This window comes from Vicugna pacos, chromosome 15, assembly GCF_048564905.1.
Source record: "Vicugna pacos chromosome 15, VicPac4, whole genome shotgun sequence".
Classification (NCBI taxonomy): domain Eukaryota; kingdom Metazoa; phylum Chordata; class Mammalia; order Artiodactyla; family Camelidae; genus Vicugna; species Vicugna pacos.
The window spans coordinates 45184795-45210806 of NC_133001.1; the positions used below are offsets into that span (position 1 = coordinate 45184795).

A 26012-nucleotide genomic window follows, 5' to 3' on the forward strand; every position below is an offset into this window, starting at 1 on the left:
ACTAGGAATATGTTAGTGACCAAAATGAACTAAAATCCCTTCTTTTACTCAGCTTACATTTTAGATGAAGACAGAGAAAAAAACAATCAGCATGCTAGATGAAATGTTAGAAGATAAGTACTATAGAAAAAAATGTAGAGAATGCTAAGAAGTAAGGAAGTCTCTGGGAATGGGATGAATTGCAGGATGTCCTTGGATATACATTTTCGTATATATTTGGCATATTTGCCAATTTTATTTCAGAAATTATACTTTTTCCCATTCCCACTAATCATTAGAATACCAGTTTTCCCATCTACTCACTAATAATGACATAATTTTTAGTTTATCAATTTAACAGATATAAGATGTTTCTCAATATTTTCATTATTTTTTCATCTTTATTAATAACTACCGAGTCTTTCTCAAGCCTAGCTCACTCTTGAGCTTTAAACTCTATCTAGGTGCCTATCTCCCTTTGCTGTATCACAGATCTTTCAGTAGATGCTGGCTTGTGTCTCTCCTTCTCTTTCTGTGAGTCCTGTGAGCTCCCATCCATTCAATTGTCCCAACTAGAATTGGACATCATTCTCAACTCCTTCCTCTTTCTTCTTTTGTTTCTAGTCAGTGACCAAGTCCTATTGATTTTCCTTACTAAATAAGTATAATCTAAAGCTATCCCTTCTCACCTCCTCTTGACATTGTTCTTGTGTACCCTATCATTAACATCTCATACCTGATTATTATAACAAACCCCTAAACTGGTCATCTTTCCTACTGTTTTGTCCTCTTTCAAAACCCTTTCCTATACTGACATGTGGAGCTAGAGTTACCCTCCGAAACATGTATATGCTTATGTCACTTCCCTTACATAAGCATCTTAGAGCTTCCTTACTGTCTCCAGTGTACATTCCAGTGTTTAACATGGCTCACAATACCCTTTATAGCCCTACACAATCTGATTCTCATTCCCCCTTCCCCTCCCCTACCCCATCATCTTTACCCCTCATTGCTCTAAAACCATAGAAGAAGCTAGCTGTAATGAACTATATCCACTACCCAAAAGGGACAAGGGCTTTTTTTAGCCTCTGGTCCTTTGCATGTGCTGTTTTTATTTCTTGGAATTCATCTTTTCTGCCTCCAGTCTGTTGGGTTTGTCCTTTCACATCACTTTTCCAGGGAAGCCATCTATGAGTCTCTTAATAGCACCTTGTAGTTAAAGAGTGATACTTATTAATCATACTGAATTATAGTAATTTGTGTATTTTTCTTTTTCCAATAAATGCATTGAGTTGTGTGCTCTATAATAACAGTGGTATTGTTGGATATCCTGGACTATTTAGCATAGGAAGCATTCTACAGTTGTGATATAAATGAACATATTTTACAAAATGTTGCCTATTTCTGTTTTCTTTTTTAATTGTCTGTGTCCTTTGCACAGGAAGGTATTTTTTTGTTAAAACATTGTGAACACAAGCTCCTTAAGCATTAAAAACCAATCCTGTTAATGGCAGATTCTTTGTCTCGTTTGGGTGTTTGCCAGTTGGCTCAGATTGTAATTTTTGAGTAACAAAAAACTTTTAGATTTTTATGAATTAAAAATACATTAACCTTTGTTTTTCTGAAGTTATTTGTGTTGGAATTCATTTTGTTCTGTGAAATGGGCTTTGCAGTTATATGACACCCAGTTGTACAGTCTTATACCTAACCTCTATAGGACTTGGTTTCTTTATTTAGCAAGAGGAAACCTATGTATTTCATAGGATTGTTAAGAAAATTAATCAAGGAATCCATATGAAGTTCTTAGTTACTACAATAGGTTTAAATGTTCTAAAATTGGAGCTAGCACACTTTTCCAAAATGTTTTTGATTTTTTTTTTAGATAATGTTGCAAATAAGTTTTAACCTCCTCCCCCAAGTTTTTGGGATTTTGATTATTAAATATATAAGGTAAAGGTCTACAAATATATAGTTAATTATAGCTAACTATAAATGCCTTGGAAGAATTGACATCTATATATATATATTTTTTTTTTTTTCTGGGGAGGGGAGATAATTAGGTTTATTTATTTATTTTTAGAGGAGGTACTGTCATGTATTCTGTATACTTTCACTTTTTTTTTGCTAAGATTATTTAATATTGTTTATCATTTGTATTTTTGCAGTTGTGAATAGGATCTCCTTTCCTTTATATTTGTTATTGGTGGTGTTTAGGAAAGTCTCTTGGTTTTTCTTTTTCCATCTTCAGTCTTGTTACTTTGCTTGTAGACTATGACAGTTATTAGTTAATTCTCTTGGATTTTCTAGTGCATAATTGTATTCTTTACAAGTAACAAGTTTACCCTATTTCTTTTCATTAATTCCACTTTTAAAATTTGCTTTATTCTTATTGCATTGCTTAGAATTTCCTGTATTACCTGTAGGGGTATTAGATAAATTTTTTTATTTCTCACTTTAATGTTGCTGTACAATCTTAAGAATATAAGTTGAATTTGGGTCAGTGTATTTCCCTAAATTTGCTTTCTCTGGTGCAGGGCTTTTGATGTCATATATTATGGTAAGAATTGCTGGTTTTTATTAGCCCAGAAACAAAATTGCTGCCACTGAAAAAGCCCTACTTTTTTTTTTCTAATTGTGGTAAAATACACATAAAATTTACCATCTTAGCCACTGTGTTACAAAAAAATTCTATATTTACAGTAAGTTTTAGATGTTACCTCTTTGTTGGAGAAGTGGGATTCTTAACATTCGTCCTTGGATAATTAATAACTAAATCACACTTAATGTCTGAAGCATTTTCCAAGTTAATATTTGTGGTGTTATAGGATGAATACCTAGGTATTTTTATCTTCTTTTAGAATGGATTTTTATACTTTTATGTCTTGGTTATTAATATTGTCAGAGATCAATATTTTAAAACCATAATTAATGAAAAATGATTCACTGTACTTAAAAAAATAAGGTAAGAATGTTCTATTAATTTGGAGTTACATTCTTTTAATGTAAATATTTTGATCTTTATAGTGTATGGTTTTTATGAGACTAACGTGCTGCCTGCTGATCAGAGTGTATGGTTTTTAAATAATTATTATGTTTTATGTGTATTATAGGTCACCATATCATCAGCCAACCTCTTACAGGCCAAGATTATTGCTGTCTGGAGAACGAGGCTCAGGTCAAACTTCTCACCTTGCTCCAGCACTTTTGCACACTCTAGAAAAATTCTCTGTGCACAGACTTGATCTCCCAGCACTTTATTCAGTTAGTGCCAAAACACCTGAAGAATCATGTGCACAGGTAGGTTTGTAGTGTATCAGAGTACTTCCAACTTTCTTATTGTTTATATGTCTGTAATGTTTATAGATACAAGTTTTTCAAAGAACAGTAATATGAATAATAACTTTTTGTTTGTTATTATTAACATTCTAATAAAGGCAGGGGATCCTTTTGATTTTTTTTTAATGTAAGCTCATTATTTTTCCCATGATACTTCATTCTTCTCTGAAATTTTAATAATCGTGTTTCTTGTATTAAAGTTTCATTAAACAGTATAGAAAGGGAGTTCCTTTTTGTCTTTTTCTAACTCTTTTTTCAAAGTTGTGGTTTCAAAGCCTCTCTAGACTTCTGTCTATACTTACAGCCTTATCATAGAAAGGGAAATGATACTCAGTTTGAGAATGCCAGGGTTTAAAATTAATATAGAAAAGTGATAGCAATTTTAAAATTATATATGTTTGTATCAGTAATCAAGTGTTTTTGATATTTTATTTTCAACTACTTTATATTTGCTAGCTTGTGAAGCAAAGTTCTCATGAGGCTATTTATATTTCTTAAGGTTTTAATATGTAACTGTGAATTTATTGAGTGTGTCATGTTGGAACTAGGGGCTAGGGGAGTAAGTTTTTTGAACCAAGGGACCATGTCTTCACCATTTCTGTGTCCCTGACACAGTGCTCAGCTCATACATAGTACATGGTCATTAAATGTAGAAATTAGATGACTGAAGTAGTAACACTTAAGAGCATTGTACACAATTTTGTTTTTGTTTTTCAGTTATAGTTCATAAATATTTTAATACATAAACTAATTGAAAACCATTCTGTATCTTGTAGTAAACAGATTTTTGAAAACAGTTTGTAGTGTCAATTTTAGTTCTCTTTTACTTACAGTTCTCTGGAGCACTTTACTACTTACAAAGTCCTATTTAAAGTTTTTTTTTTTACAAAACCCATGGCCTGACTAAAAAGCTATATACCAGTAATTTGCTTCAAGTTTTATATATTTAATTCATCCTGGCTGTGAGTGTTTTACAATAATATTGATTTATATTTTCTTATATTTTTCCTTTATAGTGAGACAAAATTATTGCAGTTTTTATGCAAGTAGGAGAATTACTTAGTAACATTTAAAATAAATCCAAGCGATTTACAAGGAAAATATAAATTAACAAAGTTGACTTCAGAAGAGAGAGAATCTAAATAGATACTAGCTTTGGAGGAAGAAATTGAGTATCAGAAAGCACTAAATCCAAATAGTTCCAACAGGTGAATTCTTCTAATCTTAAAGGATAAGGTCATTTTGATGCTCGTTAAACTGTTCCAAAACATAGAAAAAGAAAGATGTGAAATCAACAGAATGAGTGATGATAAACCCCTGAACAGAATACAAAGAGAATACAGTTCTGTAGACTAATCTCACTTAAACAGATGGAATGTAGTAGCACATCAAAAGAATAATATACCATTGTGAAGTCATGAAAAACTGATTCAGTTAGATGTGGAGACATAAATATTGGAATGAACACGTGGAAGTTATAAATATTTACCTGTAATATGATTGTATATTTGGAAAACTTGAAGTATCAACTGAAAGACTATTAGGGCCAATAAGAGCATTCTGTTAAATGGACACTTTAATGTTTTAAAATCAATTGTTTTCTTTTGTATAAACAATAACAAGTAAGAAATACAGCTGACCCTTGAGCAGTGAGAGTTTGAACTGCACTGCTTCACCTGTACATGGATATTCTTCAACAGTAAATGCTACAGGGTCCGTTGTTGGTTGAATCTGTGGATGCTGAGAAACTACAAATCCAGAGGGCCTGGCTAGAAAGTGTACATGGATTAACCCTTGCCTTGTTCAAGGGTGAACTGTATAATGGAAGAAGAGGTCCCATTTAAAACAGCAACTAAGTTTACCTAGGAATTAACTTAAACAATTTGCAGGGCCTAAAAGAAGAAAACGAAAAGTCACCTGAAGAGGACAGTTGAATAAATGAAAGGCACACCTTGTTTTTAATTACTATACTATAATTCAAAGTGTGGACTGAAGTCAAATTGTAAGATTAAAAATCTCAGCTACTTTCTTATTGGTTGTGGCCTTGGACAAATTGTTTAACGTCTTTGAGCTTAAATTTTCTCATTTATGAAGTGAAGATAATGATACTGCATAAGGTTGTTGTGATTATTAAAATAAGCTCATCAGTAATCTTGGCCTATAAGTACTCAACAGGTGACAGCTATCATCATGTTTATCACTGTTGCTCCAGCTCCTTTCACAACTAACGGCTGGTAAGACTCAACATTGAAAAGCTGTGAGTTCTTTTCTAAGTGAATGTATCAATTAAGTGCAATCAATTATAGTGTCCCCAAAATTTAAGAGGAGGCAGTTTTAAAAAGCCTCTGTGTTTCCTCTAGAACATAAATAAGAGCATAGCAAGGAGAATTCTAGAGGAAAAAGTGTAAAGAAGAAGCCCTTCCAGATTTTTACACAGGTAATAGAACTATGGTAATAAAGTATTTGTACCTGTGCAAGGATAGACAGACAAAGTAACAAAAGAGAGAATTCATGCTTAGGCCTGGGTGGAAACAGAATTTAATTTGATGATATGATGTTGAATATATGATGATGAAATCTGATATCGTAGATTAGGTGGATTATTTAACAAATGGTCTTAGAAAACTGGCTGGCACTATGCGGGGAAGAAGAAAAAACAGAATTGGATTTTCTACCCCTTTCTGTAGCCCCCAAATAAATTCTGACTTGTTAGTGGAACTATAAAAGTGTTAGAATAATTCACAATGTCAGTATATTATCTGGGAATGATAAAGTGATTTCAAAGCAGTGAACAAAAGCTAGAAAGTATAAAGGTAAGAACAAATTTGACTTTGTAAAATTTTAAATTACACCTGGCAAAAAAACTTCCTTTAAATAAAATTAATCAACATAACCTGGTAAAAATTTGTATTTGCAACACATGTCAAGGACAAGTTTCCTAAATATACAAAGATACATTAAAATGAGTAAGAAGAAAGAAAAACAAACTAATATAAGAACTGGCAAAACAGAAGCATACCATTTATAGGGAGAAAAAAGGAAAAAGCAACCAATAAAAATTGAAAAGATTCTTTGTTTCATTTACTCATAAGTGAAAAAAGTGCAGATTAAAGTAACAAGATGCTATTTTAAAACAGCTATCAGCTTTGTGAAAGTAAAAAGCTTGAGAAACCTAGTGGAGATGTGGGCACTTATATTCAGTTAGTGGAAATGTAAATTTGTTTAATGATTTTGGAGTGTAGTTTGGAACTATCTTTAAAAATTTCAGTTACATTTTGACCCAGGGATTTTACATTAAGAAAAATTTCATAGAGATACGTTAGCTTTAAGTATTCACTGCTGAATATGCAAGGATATTTATCACAGCATTGTGTAGAATTGCCAAACAAAATAAGACAAAAAGAAACAAACTAAATGCCCTTTTATGGTGGACTGGTTAGAATAGAGTATATCCTTACATACAAAGGAAAACTATGGAGTCATTAACAAGAATGAAGTAGATTTTCATAATTTGATACAGAAAGATGAAGGAGATGTTAGTGAAAAAAGTTGTGAATCAATCAAGTATGATCTTTGTGTAAAAGAAAAAAAGCTTTAAAATTTGCTTATGCTTATATGAAAGTAGAAATTTTATCCAAGAATACCCCCCCCCAAAACTGTTAATAATCGTTGCTTTGGCTTGAGGGAAGGAATTTGGAGGACTGGGGAATGGATAAACTTTGTCATTTTAGTTTACACTCTGCTATACAATTTGGAATTTTTTTTCCCTTTTACATGTATATTTGACAGTATCAAGCATACTGAAAGATAAAATCACTTTGAAAGAGGAACATTTTCAAAGTGAAGAGGGTATTCAGTCTATAGTTATCCTTTATGCCTAATATGTATATATATTCATAAACACAATACTGACTTAATGTTAGGTAAGGAAATATTTAAGAAGCATTGTCGTAAACTATATGTTGATGTTAATGGGATCTTGGGATTTTTTTTCCTGAATCCTACTTGGCATCATTGGCTAAATGTGAATTCTCACTTCATATTCTTTGGTCTCTTCCACATTTCTTGATTTTACTACTTTTTTTGTTGTGTTGGGGAGGGTGAGAGCAGTGTCACTTGGCAGTGGAAAACAACAAAAACCCACCATTTATTGTCTTCATTTGTACTACATTGCATCTAGTATGTCAAGACATCTCATCTTCTCTGAGTTCACATCTGAGCTTCTGAGTTAGAAGAAGGGCTTATTCTTGAGTGACCACCATGTGGATGTCCATTCTATGCAGGCACAGAGTCAGAATTTTGTAGTTCTGGTAGCTGAAGCTCTAACTTCCTCTGAATACTGACCAGAGATCAGATAAACTGTCCGGGTTAATCCCTGAGTGTTTGTATTTTAAGTGTATATTTACAATTATTTTACGTTCAGAAACATAATACTGTCTCTCTTAAAAAATTCTTTAAAAAGAGGCTATTATATAATAAAACTTAAGACTTTTTTTCTTAATTTGTAGCAATTGGCAGGCTTGGTATAAGTAGGTATAAAAGTCCTAGGGAAGAGAGTGCACAAGTCAGGTGCTGAAATGCTGAAAAGATAAAAAACCCCTTCTCTCTATTCTTCTGTTCTAGATTCCCTTTCTTTTCTTCCCTTTTGTTTTACTTCTCTTGGTAGCTAGGCTTTCCAGGATTATCTCTAAATAGATGTGGAATCTAAAGGTTTGTTCTGTGGCAAGTTTTTCTTCTGTGATTGTCCCTTTTCCTCTGCCTCTAAGATAATACAAATTAAATTGGGTTTATTTAATAGTGTAACAGAAACACAAAGGTAGCTTAAAAGTAAAGAAGTCTTAAATCACCTTTAAAGACCTGTGTTTATATATGTGATAAGATGGAAAGAGGGGAAGAGCCTTGATACTTGTTTATACCCTGGGAACCATGTTTAACTCTGTATCTGTTGTTTAAAACATCCACACACAAACAAATATATAACAAAACTTCCTTTTCTTCTTCTGACTGCCTCAGCTATTGATTAATGTCATTTGGATGAAAAATGGTAGAGGAGTTAGTGTCTGCTGCAGGGTTTTATCATTGTTTCTTAAGATTTAATGAGCATAAGAATCTCCTGGGAGTGCTTATTACAATTTCTGATTCTCTGGCTCCACACCCAGAGATTCTGATTCATTAAATTTGGGATGAGCACAGGAATCTGCACTTTAAGCATGCATCCTGGTTAGTACTGTTCTTGGTCTTCAGTAGATCACACTTTGAGATACAGTATTTTACCTGGTCACAGGACTCTGGTTCGACATATGTAACTGAAACAGTTGCCGGAGTTCATAAAGTAACTGTGTGTGTATGTGTGTGTGCGTGTAAGTTTGTATGTTACTGGGTATTTCATTGTCTCCCAAAGGCTCTGAAAGGAGAATGGAAAACCCTGGTATAGTCTGAAAGATTTATGGTTGTCCCACTACATTCACAAGTAATTATGGAGCCTTACAAGACTAGAAACATTAGTATCTATATATAGTAGAAGATTTACTGTATTAACATACTTAAAAAAAAAAAGAAGCAACAACTTTGATTCCCCTTTCTGACATTTTCACCTGTTTTTGGTCTCACATTATTTCTACTAATTTGGGAAAAAAGGGATTGATGACTTTATTATATATCTTCTTCATTAGTACAAAAATATGATTGAATTGATAAATTTATATATGGTCTGTCAGAAGCTTGGAGTTTGGGTACTGTATAGTATTATGAGTAATTTCGAATGGTCAATAAGGTCTTGGGGTGAAAATTTTAGTATTTTTCTTTCCCTGGAAAGAAATTATATCTGGAAATTCTCAGGGGAAATCTGTTTTGTTAAGTAGCATTAAGGAATTAATATACTTAACTATGTGTATACTTTGGATGCTCTTGTATTTGTGTATAAGGATTTCTGGATCTTTCCATAGCAGTTTATGTATACTTTGGACACTCTTGTGTTTGTGCACATGGGTACACATCTGTGTTTTACCATACCTACTTTTTTTTTTTTTTGATTTGTAAACAAGTTAAATTGTCCTGTTCCAAAGTGTATCACATTTACTGAAATTATTGAAGTTTTTAGCAATGAAAATATCAGAAAAGGAATTGGGTGATTTAATTTTCAGTAAGTGTTGATTTATGTGCATCCTTTGTTCAGAAACTCTAGTATAGCTGTGTTTTGTAGCATACTGATTTTATTTGCTTGTAAAGAAATTGGGCATTTTATTTCTTGAATCCTTATCTTCAGATCCCAAACAGTGCCTTCTTTCACAGAGATGCTCAGTAAATCTTAGATAAATGGAACATAAATGGAGTAAGTGATATTATGGAATAAAGTTATCAGTAATGCAGATATAGTATTTATTTTAATATTTTGATAGCATGATTTAAAAGTTTATTAAAATAAACTTAAATAGTGCTTTTTAATTTTTATAAAATTTGAGAATATTTTAGCTCCCAAGATATTTATTTTATCTATATTTTATATAATTTTAGCACATTCATAATACTGTAACATGATCAAGACAAATTCTTGAAGTTTATTGATGACAAAATGTTGTTTTTCTCTTTTTTATATAGCTCCTTTTAGGAAGGTGAAAGCTGTACTGGCTTGGAGCTTTTTACTTCATTCACATTTGTATTTAAGTTGATTCTAGTTTTCAGTTTCTAATGAAAATGGCTTGTTATGGGCTATATATTCTTAACAAAAATACAGTAAATTTTCACACACTGAACATTTTAATTTGGCGTCTAAAATATTGATTTGAAATTTAGCTTTTGAGATAAGAACTTTTATAAATACAGCTGCAATTTATATTATCAGTACTTCCTTGCATGGATACTTCTAATTTCAATGGCCTGATTTTTGCCTTTCATGTCTTTAATATTCAGAGAAAATAGTTTTTGATTTTTTTAATCAAGAAACTTTAAAAAAAGTTATATAAAGGGACTATGATGTCTGGGGCAAGAAGAGGCCAGAAGTATATTGTTTAAAGAATTAAAATGAACAGTTCACATACACTGGTGTTTGTTCATTTTACTTGTGCAAGAGTGCTGGTCATGTCAGAGGTATTTTGAAACGGTTGGTTCAGTAATTTGGCCTACTGTCTTTTTTTCTCTATAACAGTTTTTCTGTTTTCTACTACACCTTGCACATCCACCAATCCAAGACACCCTGTAGGTGAGTATTTTTCTAGTTATCAAATGGCATCACTTGTTCCCAAGACAGTTGCCGCTTCACTAAAACTAGGCTTTATTTTTCTTCTATGAAATATCTGGTTAATTGATTTCACAGAGTGTTATTCCACAACTTCAAAAGTTACCAGCAAACTGCTAAAGATCTGGTTTCACTTTATAGAAAAATCACAATAGGATTAAATCTTTTTCTGAATTTTTAAATACTATTCTCAGACTCTATTCTTTTTGAAATTTCATTACAAAAACAGAATTATGATAGGTTGGCTATATTTTTAAAGAAAATATTAAAGTTTATTTTAGTATTTGGAGGTACCATGGAGTAAGGAATTAAAAAGGAAACTTGTTTTAGTAGTGCTTTTAAATTTTTCTAGAAATAAAGGATGTTTTTCCTTTAAAGGCTTAGGAGAGAAGTTTTGGAAATATTCGGAGGTTATTGGTATTGCGTATAGTTACATTAATTTTCAATCTATGTAATTATATATTCATGGGCCAGAAAGCCTGAGCCTTTTAATTTTTCTATATTTGTCTTAGACTTTTTTCCTGTTTTTATCCCTTCTAAGTTTTTCAATATAATTTCAGAAATTCTGTTAATCCAAATATTTTCCTAAAGTCTTTGGAAATAAAAAGGTCAATAGTGTGATGTTCAATTTGCTGATTTTGAGAAGATTGAATGAAGAGAGTGAAAAAATAGAAAAAAAGCCTCAACTCTTTTAGAGTCGGTGATGCTTGTACATCTAGGGCAGCCTTGCAGATAAGTTTAAAACACCTACAGTAATGCATTATTTATCTTCTGGCACTGTAAAGTTTTTTATTATCACTTAACCATCTGTTGCTTTGCCCATATTCTTTGATACTTGTTAGCAGTTAGATGTTCTCAACACGTACTCCTAGAAAATCTAACCTACAAATAGTAGAACGCAAGGCAAAATTTAATTTTTTAAAAAGGCATGTTTCTCATCTCTCCCTGGGCATGTGGTAACTTGCATGGCTGAATTAGATAGGTAATTTTGCGGTGTTTCCCAGTAAGCTATGTAGCTTATTAGTCTTTTTCATATAATTACCTTGCTCTCCCTTCTGACTTTCCCTATTTTTACCAGTACAGAATGGAACTGGGAAGCAACAGTAGGCATTGGTCACTGTCTTCCACAAACCAAATGCCTGATTTGGGTGGCTTGTAATTTTTTTATTTTTGAAATCAAATGCCTCTCTTGCCTTTGTGCTCCTGTGTGGTTCCTTCCTTTGCCAATATTTATGCTTGTTTTTCTCTTATGAGTATTCTACAAAATATTCTACAAGAACTTTGGAAAGCAGTAATTCTTGAATTTTCAGGATCCTGGATAAGAGGGTTCATGTTTGCAGAAAAGGTTAAAATTTGAGAGTCCTGAAGGAGTTGTACTGTACAACTGTTCTGGATTGGTGGATATGCAAATATTAAAGGAAGGGAAGGAGCAAATATTTTGATGTGAATGATCATAACATCTATATTTCCAATTTGGGGGGAAATTTTATTTGAGCATCTTTCATTTGACTTACTATTAAATTGGCCATACATTTTATTTTACACAGGAGATTTAAAGCTGTAGAAAGTATAGTATTTTAAAAATTCATGGAAGTGGTAGACTTACTTATTAAAGAAAAATAATCCTTTTGAATCTTAGGAGGAATGTTTCTAATAATCCTAATCATTTAAAAGATTAATTCTTTTTTCTGTATTTTGCATATTACATAGGTTAATTGAAATATGTTTAAAATAGTAGACAATTTTAGGAGTAGAATTCTCAAATTACATTGAAGAAAGATTTTTACACTTATCCTTACACTTATTAAAAGTACTGCAGAGATGTCATATTAACCTGTGAGAATTTGTTGATGGGTTATCGAGCAGTTGTTGGCTTTTATGTAAAGGGCAGCAGTTCTGTTTGGCAACTTAATAGCCAACCTGGTCTTCATTGGCATGTGTTGGCAGACTGTGACTGAAGCTATAGTTATGATTCTTTTGAACACCTGAGGAAACTTTAAATTTTGTATTTTCTGAAGTGAGAGTGTCTCATAGCTTTTTGCTAATTCATTTTTTGCTCTTTAGAGATGAAGGGTATTTTGTGACTGTTTTATAGAAGATTGAATTAAGGTAACAGGAGCTAAACAAGTGGTCAGCAGGTAGTTCATTAATTTTAAGCCCTAGGGTGGTACATCTTGATTAAAATACTTAATTCGTATGTTGAGTGATTTTAGGCATTGTGCAAGAACATGTAAACTATGTCTTCCTTTTCTTCTTCGTGCTTACTGATAGTCACTCTGACGTGGGTGACATACAGGTGCATGCTTATCTCTTTATTTGCAGCATATTTTGTAGTGGTGTTTTGCTTTATTTACATGATATATAAGTGGAGCAATTTGATGTCTTTATACTATTAATATATACTGAATAGAAATAATAAAATAACAAAACATATTCCTTTTTTTAGGTGGGATAAGGGTAGATAGAAGCTGTATGTAAGTCTTGTGCATAAAATCTTGAACAACTTAAATATCAGAGCTGAAAATAATTACAGTAACAGGCCTGACACATTTTATGTATTTGGAAGTTATTGTGTAGACTTTAGAATAATATCTATTTAAATTTTTAATGCTAATTCTTTCCTTAATTAGATTTTTCGTGAAGCTCGAAGAACAGTACCTAGTATTGTTTATATGCCTCACATTGGTGATTGGTGGGAAGCTGTCAGTGAAACTGTGAGAGCAACTTTTTTGACTTTGCTACAAGATATACCATCATTTTCACCCATATTTTTATTGTCTACCTCTGAAACTATGTACAGTGAACTGCCTGAAGAGGTAAGAACTGATGAAATATTTATCTTTTTTTATTATATTGTTTTAAAATAGTTGACCTTATAAATTTGACACATTTTAGTTATTATAAAATCAATACTGTCAAGGTTCATGCCTTGGTTGTACCACTTATTAGCTATGTGACTTTAGTTAATGTTTTAAATTTCAGTTTCTTTTTTGGTGTATATTTTGATGTATTCCTCATGTTGTGAGTACTGAGAGAATTCTTGCTTTGACTGGACCCCAGCATATATACAGTACCTACTAATAAGATCTGAGCCGTATTATCGTCAGTTCTAACTATCCTCATTCTTACCATTTGTTAGATTATTTGGTGGGATTTGACCTTTCAGCTCTTTCATTGGTAACATCATGTTAAGTTGAATATTATTATGACTGTGCATATTTTTCAAATCTATTATTTAGCTTTTGAATTCAAATCTAACTCATTTAATATAGTGGAATCTGAGGTAAAAATCGCAGTTGTTTCCGAAAAAATTAGTAGATCAGCTCATATGAATGAAACTGGTTTTTTAAAAATTATTTTAACATTCTGTGCTTACTAGGTTTTGAAATAATCTCCTTTAGAAATGCTTACAAGTAATTTGCCCAGGCAACACAGTTCTTATAAAAAGATTTACATATTTCAGATGCTATAATATAAATCTTGATTATGTAGAATGTTATAATTCAGATGTTTGTTTACCAGGCTTTTTCATTCTGTTTCAGTGTTTGTTATCTGTCTTGCTAAAGATCTGTACAACTTACTACTCTTGTAAGAAAAGTATATTAAATGTAGAATAGTTCTTTTCTGTTATTCAGAGTCTGGTATTATTTGGAGACCGTTAATCAGAAATTTTTTTTTAATCACAGGGGCAGTAAAGTTTAGTGGAAAGACATATGTAGTAAGAGTCAGGAAAACCATGGTACTGACTTACTTGTCTTTTGATCTTGAGTAAATATTTGAACCTAGAATAGCCTCAGTTTCTTCATCTACAAAATATGGATAATAACAGACAGGCTTGTTAGTGCAAGGCAATATATGTGAATTTATTTTGGAAATCACAGAGCTATAAAATGTTTGGTATTATATTAGTATTATAAAGTACAATTGCACCTGAAATTAATTTAGAAGAATAGACTGAACCTGGACATTACCTAGGAGCCACTTTTTGAAATTAGATCTTCACTGTTAACTAATTTTATTATAATTTTATAAAAGATAAAGAAAAACCAGAATAATTGAGGGTTTTAGTTAGGAGTATATACTTACCTGAATTTTCCTTATATTGTTTGAAAAATGTATAAATAAAAGTCTTAATGAACCTGTCTTCTTTTTTTTTAAATATACTGTTAATTGAAGTATAGTCAGTTTATAATGTGTCAATTTCTGGTGTACAGCACAGTGCTTCAGTCATATAGGAACATACATATATTTGTTTTCATATTTTTTTGCTCTAAGTTACTACAAGAGATTGAATATAGTTCCCTGTGCTCTACAGTATAAACCTGTGTTTATGTTGAACCTGTCTTTTTTTTTTTTCCTACATTTTTTATTGATTTATAATCATTTTACAGTGTTGTGTCAAATTGAACCTGTCTTCTTGATATATAGTTTTCATTTTGCTTATTCTTGTGTATTGGTATGTGTGATTTTATTGGTGGTTTAGTTTTTTAGAACTAACATTGCATCATACACATTTTCAATGTTGTCATAATTTTTAGTGGATTAAAAAAGCCTACTAGTTAGTAGGTTTTTAAAATTATTTGTTTACCAGTACCCTTAATTAGTAGCTAAAATATTAGAAATATATTAGCATTGAATCCTGAAATTTCAGCACCCACCTCCCCACTTTTGTCTTCTGTATTCTTTGCCCTTATTAATCAAGCAGCCACTAAAGTTATCATGGATATTCACATCTATAGGGTGAAGATTGTGGGAATTTTCTCAGACTACTGATTACATAATATATTTTCTACTAATTTTTTAGAAAGCTTCCTCTGCCCCCAAGCCTTTCATTTTAACTTCAGCTTTGCCATTAGGATATTGCTTTATTTAGGTCACAAACTGAGATAGTGGTGAATTATACTTAGCATATACTGATAAATATTTAGTGAATGAATAAAGAGCACGGAGAATTGCAGACCAAGTAAGTGTAGGTTAGCAAGGTGCCAGCTCTATGGAAGTAATGAAGTAGACAGTGGGTAGCAAAAAACTAAGTGATTCTAGAAGAAAGAAATGATTAGTTACTACAGCGTATTTAAGAAAATACACTGGTAGGTTAGAATAACAGTAAGATCCAGATTTTAGCCTACTGAATAGGCAAATATAATTCATGGACAAACACAGACACAACATAAACAACATAAAAAAATACAAGCCTTTATCATAGCCTTTTGTCATGGGTTGGAAACTATCTAAATGTCCTATAATAGGGGACTGATTAGGTCACAGTAGAGTTATTCCATGAAACACAGGACTATTAAAAAAATACTGATGTAGAAAACATTTAATGTCATGAAAAGATGTTTGAATGTTTTTTTATATATATATAAAACCACTTATATGTAACTATTAATAGAGATGTTAAATAGTAATTATTTCTGAGTCTTAAGATTATAATAATTTTTGTTTTCTTACCTGTTTTTTAAGTCTTCTGTAATAAATGCTACTATTTTCATCAGAAAATAAACTCATTCAGAGATGAAAAGTTATTCTCTACTCAATTTTTAAAAACAAACAAAACCAAAAATGAATTAGTCATCATGAGACTGTTATTTTATTAAGGCTATAAAAATGTCTTCTTTTTGTGGGGTGAAGTGATTAGCTCATCTTTTAGAGTTAAAGAATTCTCTTATAAATGTGCCTCTGTATTTCTCTCTGTCTCTTCTATTCCAGTTGTACTCGAAATAAGACAGTACATTGGAATACTGAGAAAAACATCAGAACTTCTATTCATTTTAATTTTTTATATTAAATATTTTATGTATAATGTTTTATAATAGAAATAGTAGTATTAGTAGAATAGTATGTTTAAATAAATATGCATATACTGGAGGGAATATTTTCAAATTTTTTACTGATGAGGTGTTTGATGAAAAAAAAATTGAAAGTCATTGCTCTAGACTCCCTGTTTTCAAAGTATGGTCCAATGATCCTTGTGAGCCCTATAAGACTTTAGGGGGTTGGTCTCACTTCTCTTTTTTTTTTCCCTCAACAGTGTATCTTCTTGAATATGAGTTTTTTATACGTCAGTCAGAACAACATTATTGTAACAGGTTGAATGTAGAAGCAGAAAATGAGAATCCAGTTGTTTTTCCTTAAGCCAGACATTAAAGAGATTTGAAGACATGGAAAACAATGCCACTTTTCTCACTAAATTTTATTTTATATATATTTTATATTTTAGAAAAATAGATCTTTCAAAAGAACATATTTTGGAAAAATAGATCTTTCAGAAGAATGTATTTTTAAATGTTAACATGTAATGAGCTTTAAGTGAATATGTAATTTGGAAAGTTCTTAGTTTTAATTTTTAATATTTAAATATTGACAGGTATAACCCACATAAACAAAAGCTCTTTTAGGTTCTTGAGTAATTTTTAAGAGTTTAGTAAGGTCCTGAGATCAAAATGTTTGAGAATTTTTGACCTAGACCATGAGCTCTTTGAGAGTAGAGAACTGTCTTACTGCCCTTTACTTTCCTGACACATTGGAATTGCTTAGTGAATGTTTGCTGTATGAAAAAAAGGAATTAACCATTGAATCACCACATAGGCTTTAGATAACTCCTGCCCAATGTCATTCCCCCCCCCCCTTTTTTTTTGTAACGTTTTAGTTTAAGTAAAATCTACTTCTGTGGACTCTGAAGACTTTTTCTGAGAATAGTTGAAGAATTTTACTTGAGATATATGAGAATTGCAAAACTTATTTCTCTTCAGGAGAATTACAAAAAAGGTTGAACATTAAAAAGAGACTTTTAAACCAGAAAGCAGATAGAAGTAGAAATATTTGGAAAAGGAAAGCAGATTTTGGTCAGAAAGAATTGCACTTAAATTCCTGTAGAGATTCACAGTGTGTACTTTGGTATTAAATTATTGTGGGCAGGCTCAGAATGATATAATTCAGTATATTGGAAATGAATTTTAAAGAAATACCTCCTCAGCTACACTGATGAAAGTAAAGATTTCATACAGCATTTTGTCATCTCAGTATTTCATGTCATTTTGTGTTTCTCAGTTTATGGTGGAACCTAGGAAGTAAAAACCAATAACAAGTAGAAACATCAGGTAGGGGCATTGAAAAGTCAGTTGAATGATCATATGTACAAGAGAAATATCTGAGTGTTAATACTTTGGTTGTAAAACAATATTACGATTCTTAAAATTTAAGAGGAAGGCATGCCTCCCAAGTTGTTTTTTTTTTAATTAAAAAAAGTATTGTAAATGAACATGAATTATACTATTTTAAGGTATGTAGAATGTTAATTTTTATTTTTAATAGATTGTATACCTGTTTTGAGGAAAGAAAATTTTATTTATGAAAACCATCTTAGGCTCTTTTCTGACCTGATTTTCCACATCTTTTCTCTTTGAGATTTTTAGTTTTTAAACCATTAATTTTCCCCATTTCAGAGGTTGCATAAACTCTACCTTCAAAACTGGAAACTAACAACTCTAACATTTTATTAAATAAGGTAAAACAAGAAGATTTGCTAATAAAGAATTGCTGCTGTTTATGTAGCTGTGTGCCAGGCACTGTATAAGCTAATAATATATATTAACTAACGTAAGTTTTTAACTGTCCAGTGAGAAAAGTATTGTTTTCCCATTTGACAGATGAAGACACTGATGCCAACAGGGGGTAAAGTAACTTACCTAGGGTCTTATAGCTAGTGGTGGAGCAGGTTTGTCTGATTCCAAATTTCGTGCACCTATACTGCCCTATACTAAAACCGCAGAGAGACAGTTTCTTCATGTTGTGATGCTTAGGCTGATGAGTGGTTAGGGAATTGAGGTTTTGCATTCATCAAATTAAGATCATTGTTCATTCATCAAAAACGTATTGCCTGTTCTATGCAGTGTAATGTACTAATAAGTCTGAATTTAAGACAGTGTCTCTTCTCTTCACTCTTCCGTTCACAGTGTCTAACTGCCTAACGCAATTTCTGTATGTACACATACACACAATACTCACACATAGATTTATATATATATACACACATATGTATTGCTAGTATAGTAAATTTTTGTTGAATGAAATAAAATAGTTGAAAACCCAGATAGCCACTGTTCTCTAAGAATTTAAACATTCAGAGGGAAGAGAGACTTGGAAAATATAATATAGTAGAAGTGCTGTAATAGTATAAAATATAAAAGCATGATCCATAAAAGAAAAATTTGATAAAGTGAACTTTACCCAAATTAAAACCTTTTACTCTTTAAAAGACACCATTAAGAGAATGAAAAAACAAGCCACAGACTGGGAGAAAATATTTCAAATTTGTCAAATCACGTATCTGATAAGACTTATATCCAGATTGTATAAAGAACTCTTTAAGTGTGATAATAAGACTACATCAAATGATTTTCAAGAAGAGTGTGAATACCATTCACTGGGGAAAGGATGGTCTTTTCAACTAATGGTGCTGGGAAAGCTGGATGTTCACATACAAAAAAAAAATTTGGACCCTTAACTTACACATATGCAAAAAACTAACTCAAAATGGATTGTAAGACCTAAAACTATAAAACTCTTAGAGAAGGACATAAGGGGAAAGCTCCATGACATTGGATTTGGCAATAATTTCTTGGATATGACAACAGTTATACAGGTAACAAAGGGAAGAATAGATAAATTAGACTTCATCAAAATTAAAAACTTTTGTATATTAAAGGGGTACTATTAACAGAGTGAAAAGACAACCCACTGAATGGGAGAAAATATTTGCAAATCACATATTTTATAAGGGGTTGATACCCAGAGTATATAAAGAACTCCTGCAACTCAACAACAACAAAAAACCCCCAAACAACCAATTTAGAAATGGACAAAGTACTTGAATAGATTTTTCTCCACAGGAGATGCTAAAATGGCAGTAAAGCACATGAAAAGATGCTGAACATCACTAATCGTTAGGGAACTACAAATCAAAACCACATTGAGATACTATTTTATACTCAGTAGGATTACTGTTGTCATAAAAACAGAAGATAAGGTGTTAGTCAAGATATGAAGAAATTGGAACCCTTTTGCATTGCTGGTGGGAATGTAAAATTGTGCAGCCTCTGTTGAAAATAAGTGTATTTTGCTGATTCTTTAAAGAATTAAGCAAAATTACAATGTGATCCAGCAGTTGCACTTCTGGGTATGTACCCGAAGAATTGCAAGTAGGGATTCAAACAGATATTTGTATACCCATGTTCATGGCAGCGTTATTCACAATAGCCAACATACAGAAACGGTATAGGTATCCGTCAACCGATGAACCGATCAACATAGTGTGGGATATACATACAATGTAAATTGTTTAGCTTTAAAAAGAAAGGAAATTTTGACATATTCTACAACTTGAGTAACTACAACATGGGTGAACCTGAGGACCGTATACTAAATGATATGAGCCAGTTACAAAAGGGCAAATATGATTCCTCTTATACAAGATTCATGGAGACAGAAAGTAGAATGGTGGTTGACACGGGTTGGGGCAAGGGAGAGTATGAGGAGTTAGTGTTTAATGGGTAGAATTTTAGTTGGGAAGGATGAAACGGTTCTGGAAGTAGATAGGTAGTGATAATTGCATAACAATGTGAGTATACTTAATGCTACAGACAGTACAGTTTAAAACTGTTAAAATGGCAAATTGTTATGACTTTTATCACAACTGAATTTAAAAAGAAAACTACAATTTAAAAATGGGCTAAGGATTTAATAGACGTTTTATCAAGGAGTATTTATATTCTCGGGCTAATAAACATGAGAAAAGATACCCAATATCATTAGTCATTAAGGAATGAGATACCACTACACATCCACTAGGATAGCTGTAATCACAAAGACAGACAATACCAAGTGTTGGCAGGAATGTAGAGAAACTTGAATCCTTGTATACTGCTGGTGGAATTGTAAAATGATGTAGCCACTTTGGAAAAGTTGGCAGTTCTTAAAATGTTAGACATAAACTTGTGATGTGACTCAGCATTTCTACTCCTAGGTAACTACACCAGGGAAATATAAACATACGTTTATACGAAGATTTGTATGTGAAAGTTCCTACTGGTATTATTCATCATAGTGGAAACAACCCATGTATTAATTGGTGATTGGTGAAACAAAATGTTGTATGTATTCATAGAGTGAAATATTATTCAGCAATAAGTGGAACGAACTACTGATACATTCTACAGTGTGAATGATCTTCAGTTTTTTATGGTAAAAGTGAGAGAAGCCATACACAAAAGACTAATTGTTCTCAATATATGCAATTTCTAGAGGGGACGAGTCTCTAGACACAGAAACCAAATCAGTTGTTGTTGGCTTGGAGTGTGAGTGTGGACTGACTGCAGATGGGCACAAGGGAACTTTTTGGAGGTAGTGAAAATATTCTAAAACTGATTTGTGGTGGTTGCCCAACTGAATTAATTTACTAAAAATGATTGAACTTAAAAAAAGTTTAACGAGAGATAGTAGAAGGTATGTCTAAATTTATTTGGGAAAGTCAGAGCAACACCTGGAAAGCATCAGCTTAAGCGGAGAGTTAAACTGTTGAGGAAGGAGTGAATAGCATATATAAAGACCATTATGAACCAGTGTGAAAGAGAACGTGATTTGCTCAGGGAATTATACGAGGCTTTACTTGTTGGAGCATGAAGTTTGAGGCTGGGTATGTCAGAAAATTAAGTTAGGAGTAAATTTAGAGAAAAATAAGCTGTTAGTAATAACCTGGCAAGAAGATCAGGAGATTATTGTAGACTTGCTCTTGGTATGTTTTGTATTCACAAAGTTCAACACAATGTTAAAAATGATCAGATGGAAGAATATTTGAAACTGAAATTTAATGTTTTGCTACCCTTGAACAAAATCCTGGTACTTCTGTGGTACTGCATTCTGTTTATTTTTCAAGACCCAGTTAATGTTGGCATTTTCTGCTGTATCTAATGTCTCTTCACCCCAGCCCTTTGCATGTTTCACTACCTCTGTTATTAACACTTCTGTTAAGGTACAATGCTTTCTTATGAGATTTAAGATCCTTGACAGCAGGAAGTAAGCATATTTCCTTCAAGTTTATAACTGCAGTGTCTGGCATGATATTTGGCACATAATGGGTATTTAGTGGTAAATTTACTTGCCAGAACTTTCAAATAAAGGCCAGCAAAGTATAGATCAAAGGGTTGGAGTGAATTATACATGAAGGTATACCACTTCAAAAGAAAAAACGGAAAGTCACAAGGTGAAATTTTATATAAGCTCTTAAAGGATTTCATTTTGGGTTTTGGGATAAATAATTTCCCATCCAAATGATGAATTCTGATGGCTGCTTTTCATTCATTGATTGTTTCTTCTCTATCTTAGAATTTTAGAGCTGGCAAAGGCCTTTAGTGCTTATAGAATCTAGTCTTTTCTCTTTATTCATTTTGTGACTTTAAGCCAGGTACTTAAACCTTTCCAAGCCCAAGTTTTCTCATCTGTAAAATGAGAAACTCCTATGTACCTTATTGTTACAAAGCTAGATTAAAATAATATTTAAGTCTTCAATTCAAAGTCTTCAATTCAGTGAGTAGTTACACATGAAAAATTGAATGGATTATCCAAAGTTTGCCAGAAATATGTGCCTAAATTTGGACTAGCATCTGATGTCTTGAATTTTAATTGTCTTTCCACACTGTCATTGTTGGTACTTCCTTCCATATTTAGTGACTTTTTTTTTTTTTTGCAGTTTCCAATTTGATGTGGGCTGGGGAACAAAAATCACAAGCTTTACTCATTCAGTACATGTTTATATAGCATAACTATGTACTAGGCGCTGTGGTAGGGGTAGGAAAACACAAATTCTCTTCTCAGGTAGTTTTGTGTCTAGAGGTAGGAAACAGACCTTCTCGAAACACATATAACTTAAATAAATTTTGTAGGCAAATGTGGATTTAAACAGCATGTCTTGCAAGGGGAGCATCTGAGGTCAAAGTCTTTATAGAGCAGGCAAACAAAGGAGATATGGTTGTCACTGACTGGACAAAACTGAGGGATATGAGCATGACTGGCTTATTTTGCTTGGGACTTTTGCATAGAAGGTGGTGGTGTCATTGTGGAGCATTCTATGATGAGATCAAAGGTATAGTTTATCTGCAGTGAAACCAGGATTCCAAAGGATACAGTGGAATAGACTTGGTAGGGAAAAAGCCTGGGAAGGGAAATCAGTGGACAGGAAATTACACAGAAACAGGGTAAGAGAAGTCAGTGTTGTTAGCATCCTCCCACCTCTCTGTTGTAGACTCTAGGTAATTATTTTTCAGCTCTTATGCAGAAGCCTTTTGAGATTGTTGCCATCTGACTGTTAGAATCAGCTATCCTTTTTTATATTGTAGTATAATTTATTAATGACTTGGGCAACTGGGTCACTCTTCCATTCTTGTTTAGTCCGTGGGGTTGAACAGCATAGCCTAAGACTAGGTTAACCTTAACTCCATGTGAATGTTCAGTGAATATTGAAAATGGTACCAAAGTTGAAGAAATTGTAATTTGGTATAATATGTAAGAAGCTTTTAATTCTCTTAATATTTAATGTCTTTGTGTGTGTGTGTATGTGTGTAGGTTAAATGTATCTTTAGAATACAGTACGAAGAGGTCTTGTATATTCAAAGGCCTATTGAAGAAGACAGAAGAAAATTTTTCCAAGAACTGATTCTCAATCAGGCCTCAATGGCTCCACCACGAAGGAAACACACTGGTAAAGTTCCTAAAGCCTTTAGGAAAATGGGGGTGGTTAGAGTTAAGAAATACCTTTCTTGGAGTCATTTTTTTGAAAAAAGAAAAAAAAATTTCTTTGTGGAAGTGAAGACAGTTTTTCAGGTTTTTTTTTTGAACTTTAGTTGGATACATGTGGAAGTGGCCATTGTGTTTACCTGATTTGAAGACATTGGGAAGTACAGCCTCGTTGTTAAAGTTTTACTAATAGGTGACTGTTAATGAAGTATTCTCCTTATCACTTCAGTCCAGATACTCTGGTAGTTTCACATTCTGAGGCTCAAAAAGTCAAAGAAAAAAGACTGAACAACAGGTGTTGTGCTGATTGCTTTCTGGGCCAGGGTGGTTTTGATGGGCCAAGAACTGGTTAGAACATTTGCCTTTTCTGGTTTATTGATTAATTTCTCAAATATTTATTGAGCACCTATTATATTAGGTATCTTATCCTAGACACTTGGAAATCTATGATGGCTTTCTTTTAAGCATTGGAATTTTCTTGGATTTGGGCCCACAGCATTAAGAGGGGCCTCAAAATTTGTCAGATTTTAGTCCCCTGATTTAAGGACTGCAGTCTAAATCATTCAAAAGAGTTTCTTTTCCTAATCTTAAAGCTGCACAAAAGATAAGATGCCCTTGTTTAATCTTTCAGCCTCTCCTCAAAAATAACAGTTCTGTTTATTAAAAAATTTTAAGTCTCTTTTCCCTTGTTCTATTTTTTATGTTTCTTGTAGCTCTTCATTTAAAATACTAAATACATTTACCATCTCTGCCAGCTCTTTGCTTTTTCATATTTGTTGTACTTCTTTTTTAGTGGTTATATTATCTAATACTTTAATAAGTTTATTGTCCTTTAGTGACTCCTTTCCACATTTTCTCAGTGTTTTAAAGATGAACGCCTATCAAATGGCTATAGTTGTGGAGTTTTTTCCCCCCAGAAACTTTGGGAAATTCAACATGGAAGTCACACTTTCTGATTATTGGTTGTTGCCTTCTGTTAATCTAAATAACAGCATTTAAAGTATTTCATTATTAGAGTGATTCATTTTAATAAGGTATCTTGCATGCTCCCTGATGTACTTTAGTTCCATGGATCTGAATTTTCTGTGTTGAGGATGAACATAATTTTTTTTCTTTTTCAATTGCTTCTGTTGACTTTTATTTTTCATCTTAGGGCTATTTAGAAATCAGCCAGAATACTTAGAATTTTAATCCTGAGCTTCAGTGTGATACCAGAAAATGTTTTAAGGACTTAGAGAACATTATGATTAGGCAAGTTAATACTTCACGTTCTCAGAAGATGTTTTGTTTTATGGTAGATAGTGAATACTGTAGATTTTATATATGGCACTTAAGACTGGGTTTTCCATCTTTTTTATGTCTTTGGGATTCTTTTTTTAGTTACTACTTTTTTATTTTTATTTTTATTTTTTTGCTCCCTGCAGGTGCCATTCACTATTCCTACTGTGTTGTAGTAAGAATGTGAGGGTAGGAGACTTGTCTAACATCAGAAGTCTTTTGGGAATGGGAAGGATCAAAGAATTGTTACTTGCCTATTTAACTTTCTTGCATGTAAGGCACCTCATTTTGAGAAGCAGTTTTTAAACAAGGTTGACCTAAGCAAATCAGTATAGAAGTCTTTCATCTGAACATATTTATGTTGATTTGAAATATTTCTCATAAGTTGTATGTAAATAATACCTCAAAATAAAATTATTTAAAATCATACAATTTGCCCTTTAAAGGAGTCCTGTTGTAAGTTATCTTATAAAGTGAAACTATTCCCTAATATATTTTTGGTTTCCATTCAAATTTTTACTTGCTGGGTTTGCATGTTTCACATACATTTGGAATTCTCCTTTTTTTAAAAGGACATTTTGAGAGAGTGCCAGAAAAGTAATTGAGGTCCTGGCCCTGCTGTGCTGGAATCTTAACATTTTCTTCTATTTTCTTTAGGTCTTTGTACTATGGAAGTGCTTCCACTTGCACTACCTTCTCCACCTCGTCAATTATCAGAATCAGAAAAAATTCGGATGGAGGACCAAGAGGAAAATACTTTAAGAGAGTTGCGGTTGTTTCTCAGGGATGTAACCAAGAGGCTGGCCACAGATAAACGCTTTAACATCTTCAGCAAACCGGTGGATATTGAAGAGGTCTTGTTTCAGTAGTGTGCAAACAGTGAAGTTGAACTGGCTAAAAGAAAAAAATGTTGACATCTTTTTTTGGAAGGAAAAAAAGCAAAGGCATGGATGAATATTACCGCTAGCCTGTAAAATTTTAATCCATGTGATAACTACCAATGTCATCAGCAAACATCTGGTGACTTTTGGATGAAACTAGTGATGATTTGTATATGTCTTCTTAATTAGTATTGATCTTTGTGATCTCTTACTCTTCAGTTTAAGAAGAGGATTAAAAGTTACTTTAGTGAAATGTCCATACTAGACTATTTTTATTCCAGGATAAATCCTGCTTTCAAAAAGAATATTGATATTAACCAATCAATACCAATTAATATTAACATTTCCCATATTATGTATACCTTATCAAAAGAAGTGGCTAAGAAACCTGAAATTTGTCTTTCATATTTTGGAAGTGCCTGTGACTAAGCACATCCTGTACAGCTAAAGTTATTTTTCTCTCCAAGTATTTTTTCTGCTCCCAGTGGAAAATTTCTCACTTTCAATGTGTA

At 32.4% G+C, this 26012-nt stretch overlaps 1 protein-coding gene across 3 annotated transcripts in view; it reads left to right on the forward strand.

Annotated features, from left to right (window-relative positions):
• Positions 1-26012, forward strand: part of ATAD2B (ATPase family AAA domain containing 2B) — a 140800-nt gene that overhangs the window by 82703 nt on the left and 32085 nt on the right. For 2 of the 3 annotated variants that reach the window (XM_072938124.1, XM_006197149.4), the window contains exons 18-21: positions 3090-3276; positions 13180-13365; positions 23171-23306; positions 25277-25473. In XM_072938124.1, the coding sequence (XP_072794225.1) occupies positions 3090-3276; positions 13180-13365; positions 23171-23306; positions 25277-25473 (706 nt within the window). The remainder of the gene's footprint in view (positions 1-3089; positions 3277-13179; positions 13366-23170; positions 23307-25276; positions 25474-26012) is intronic. The other variant, XM_072938123.1, reaches the window with a different exon arrangement.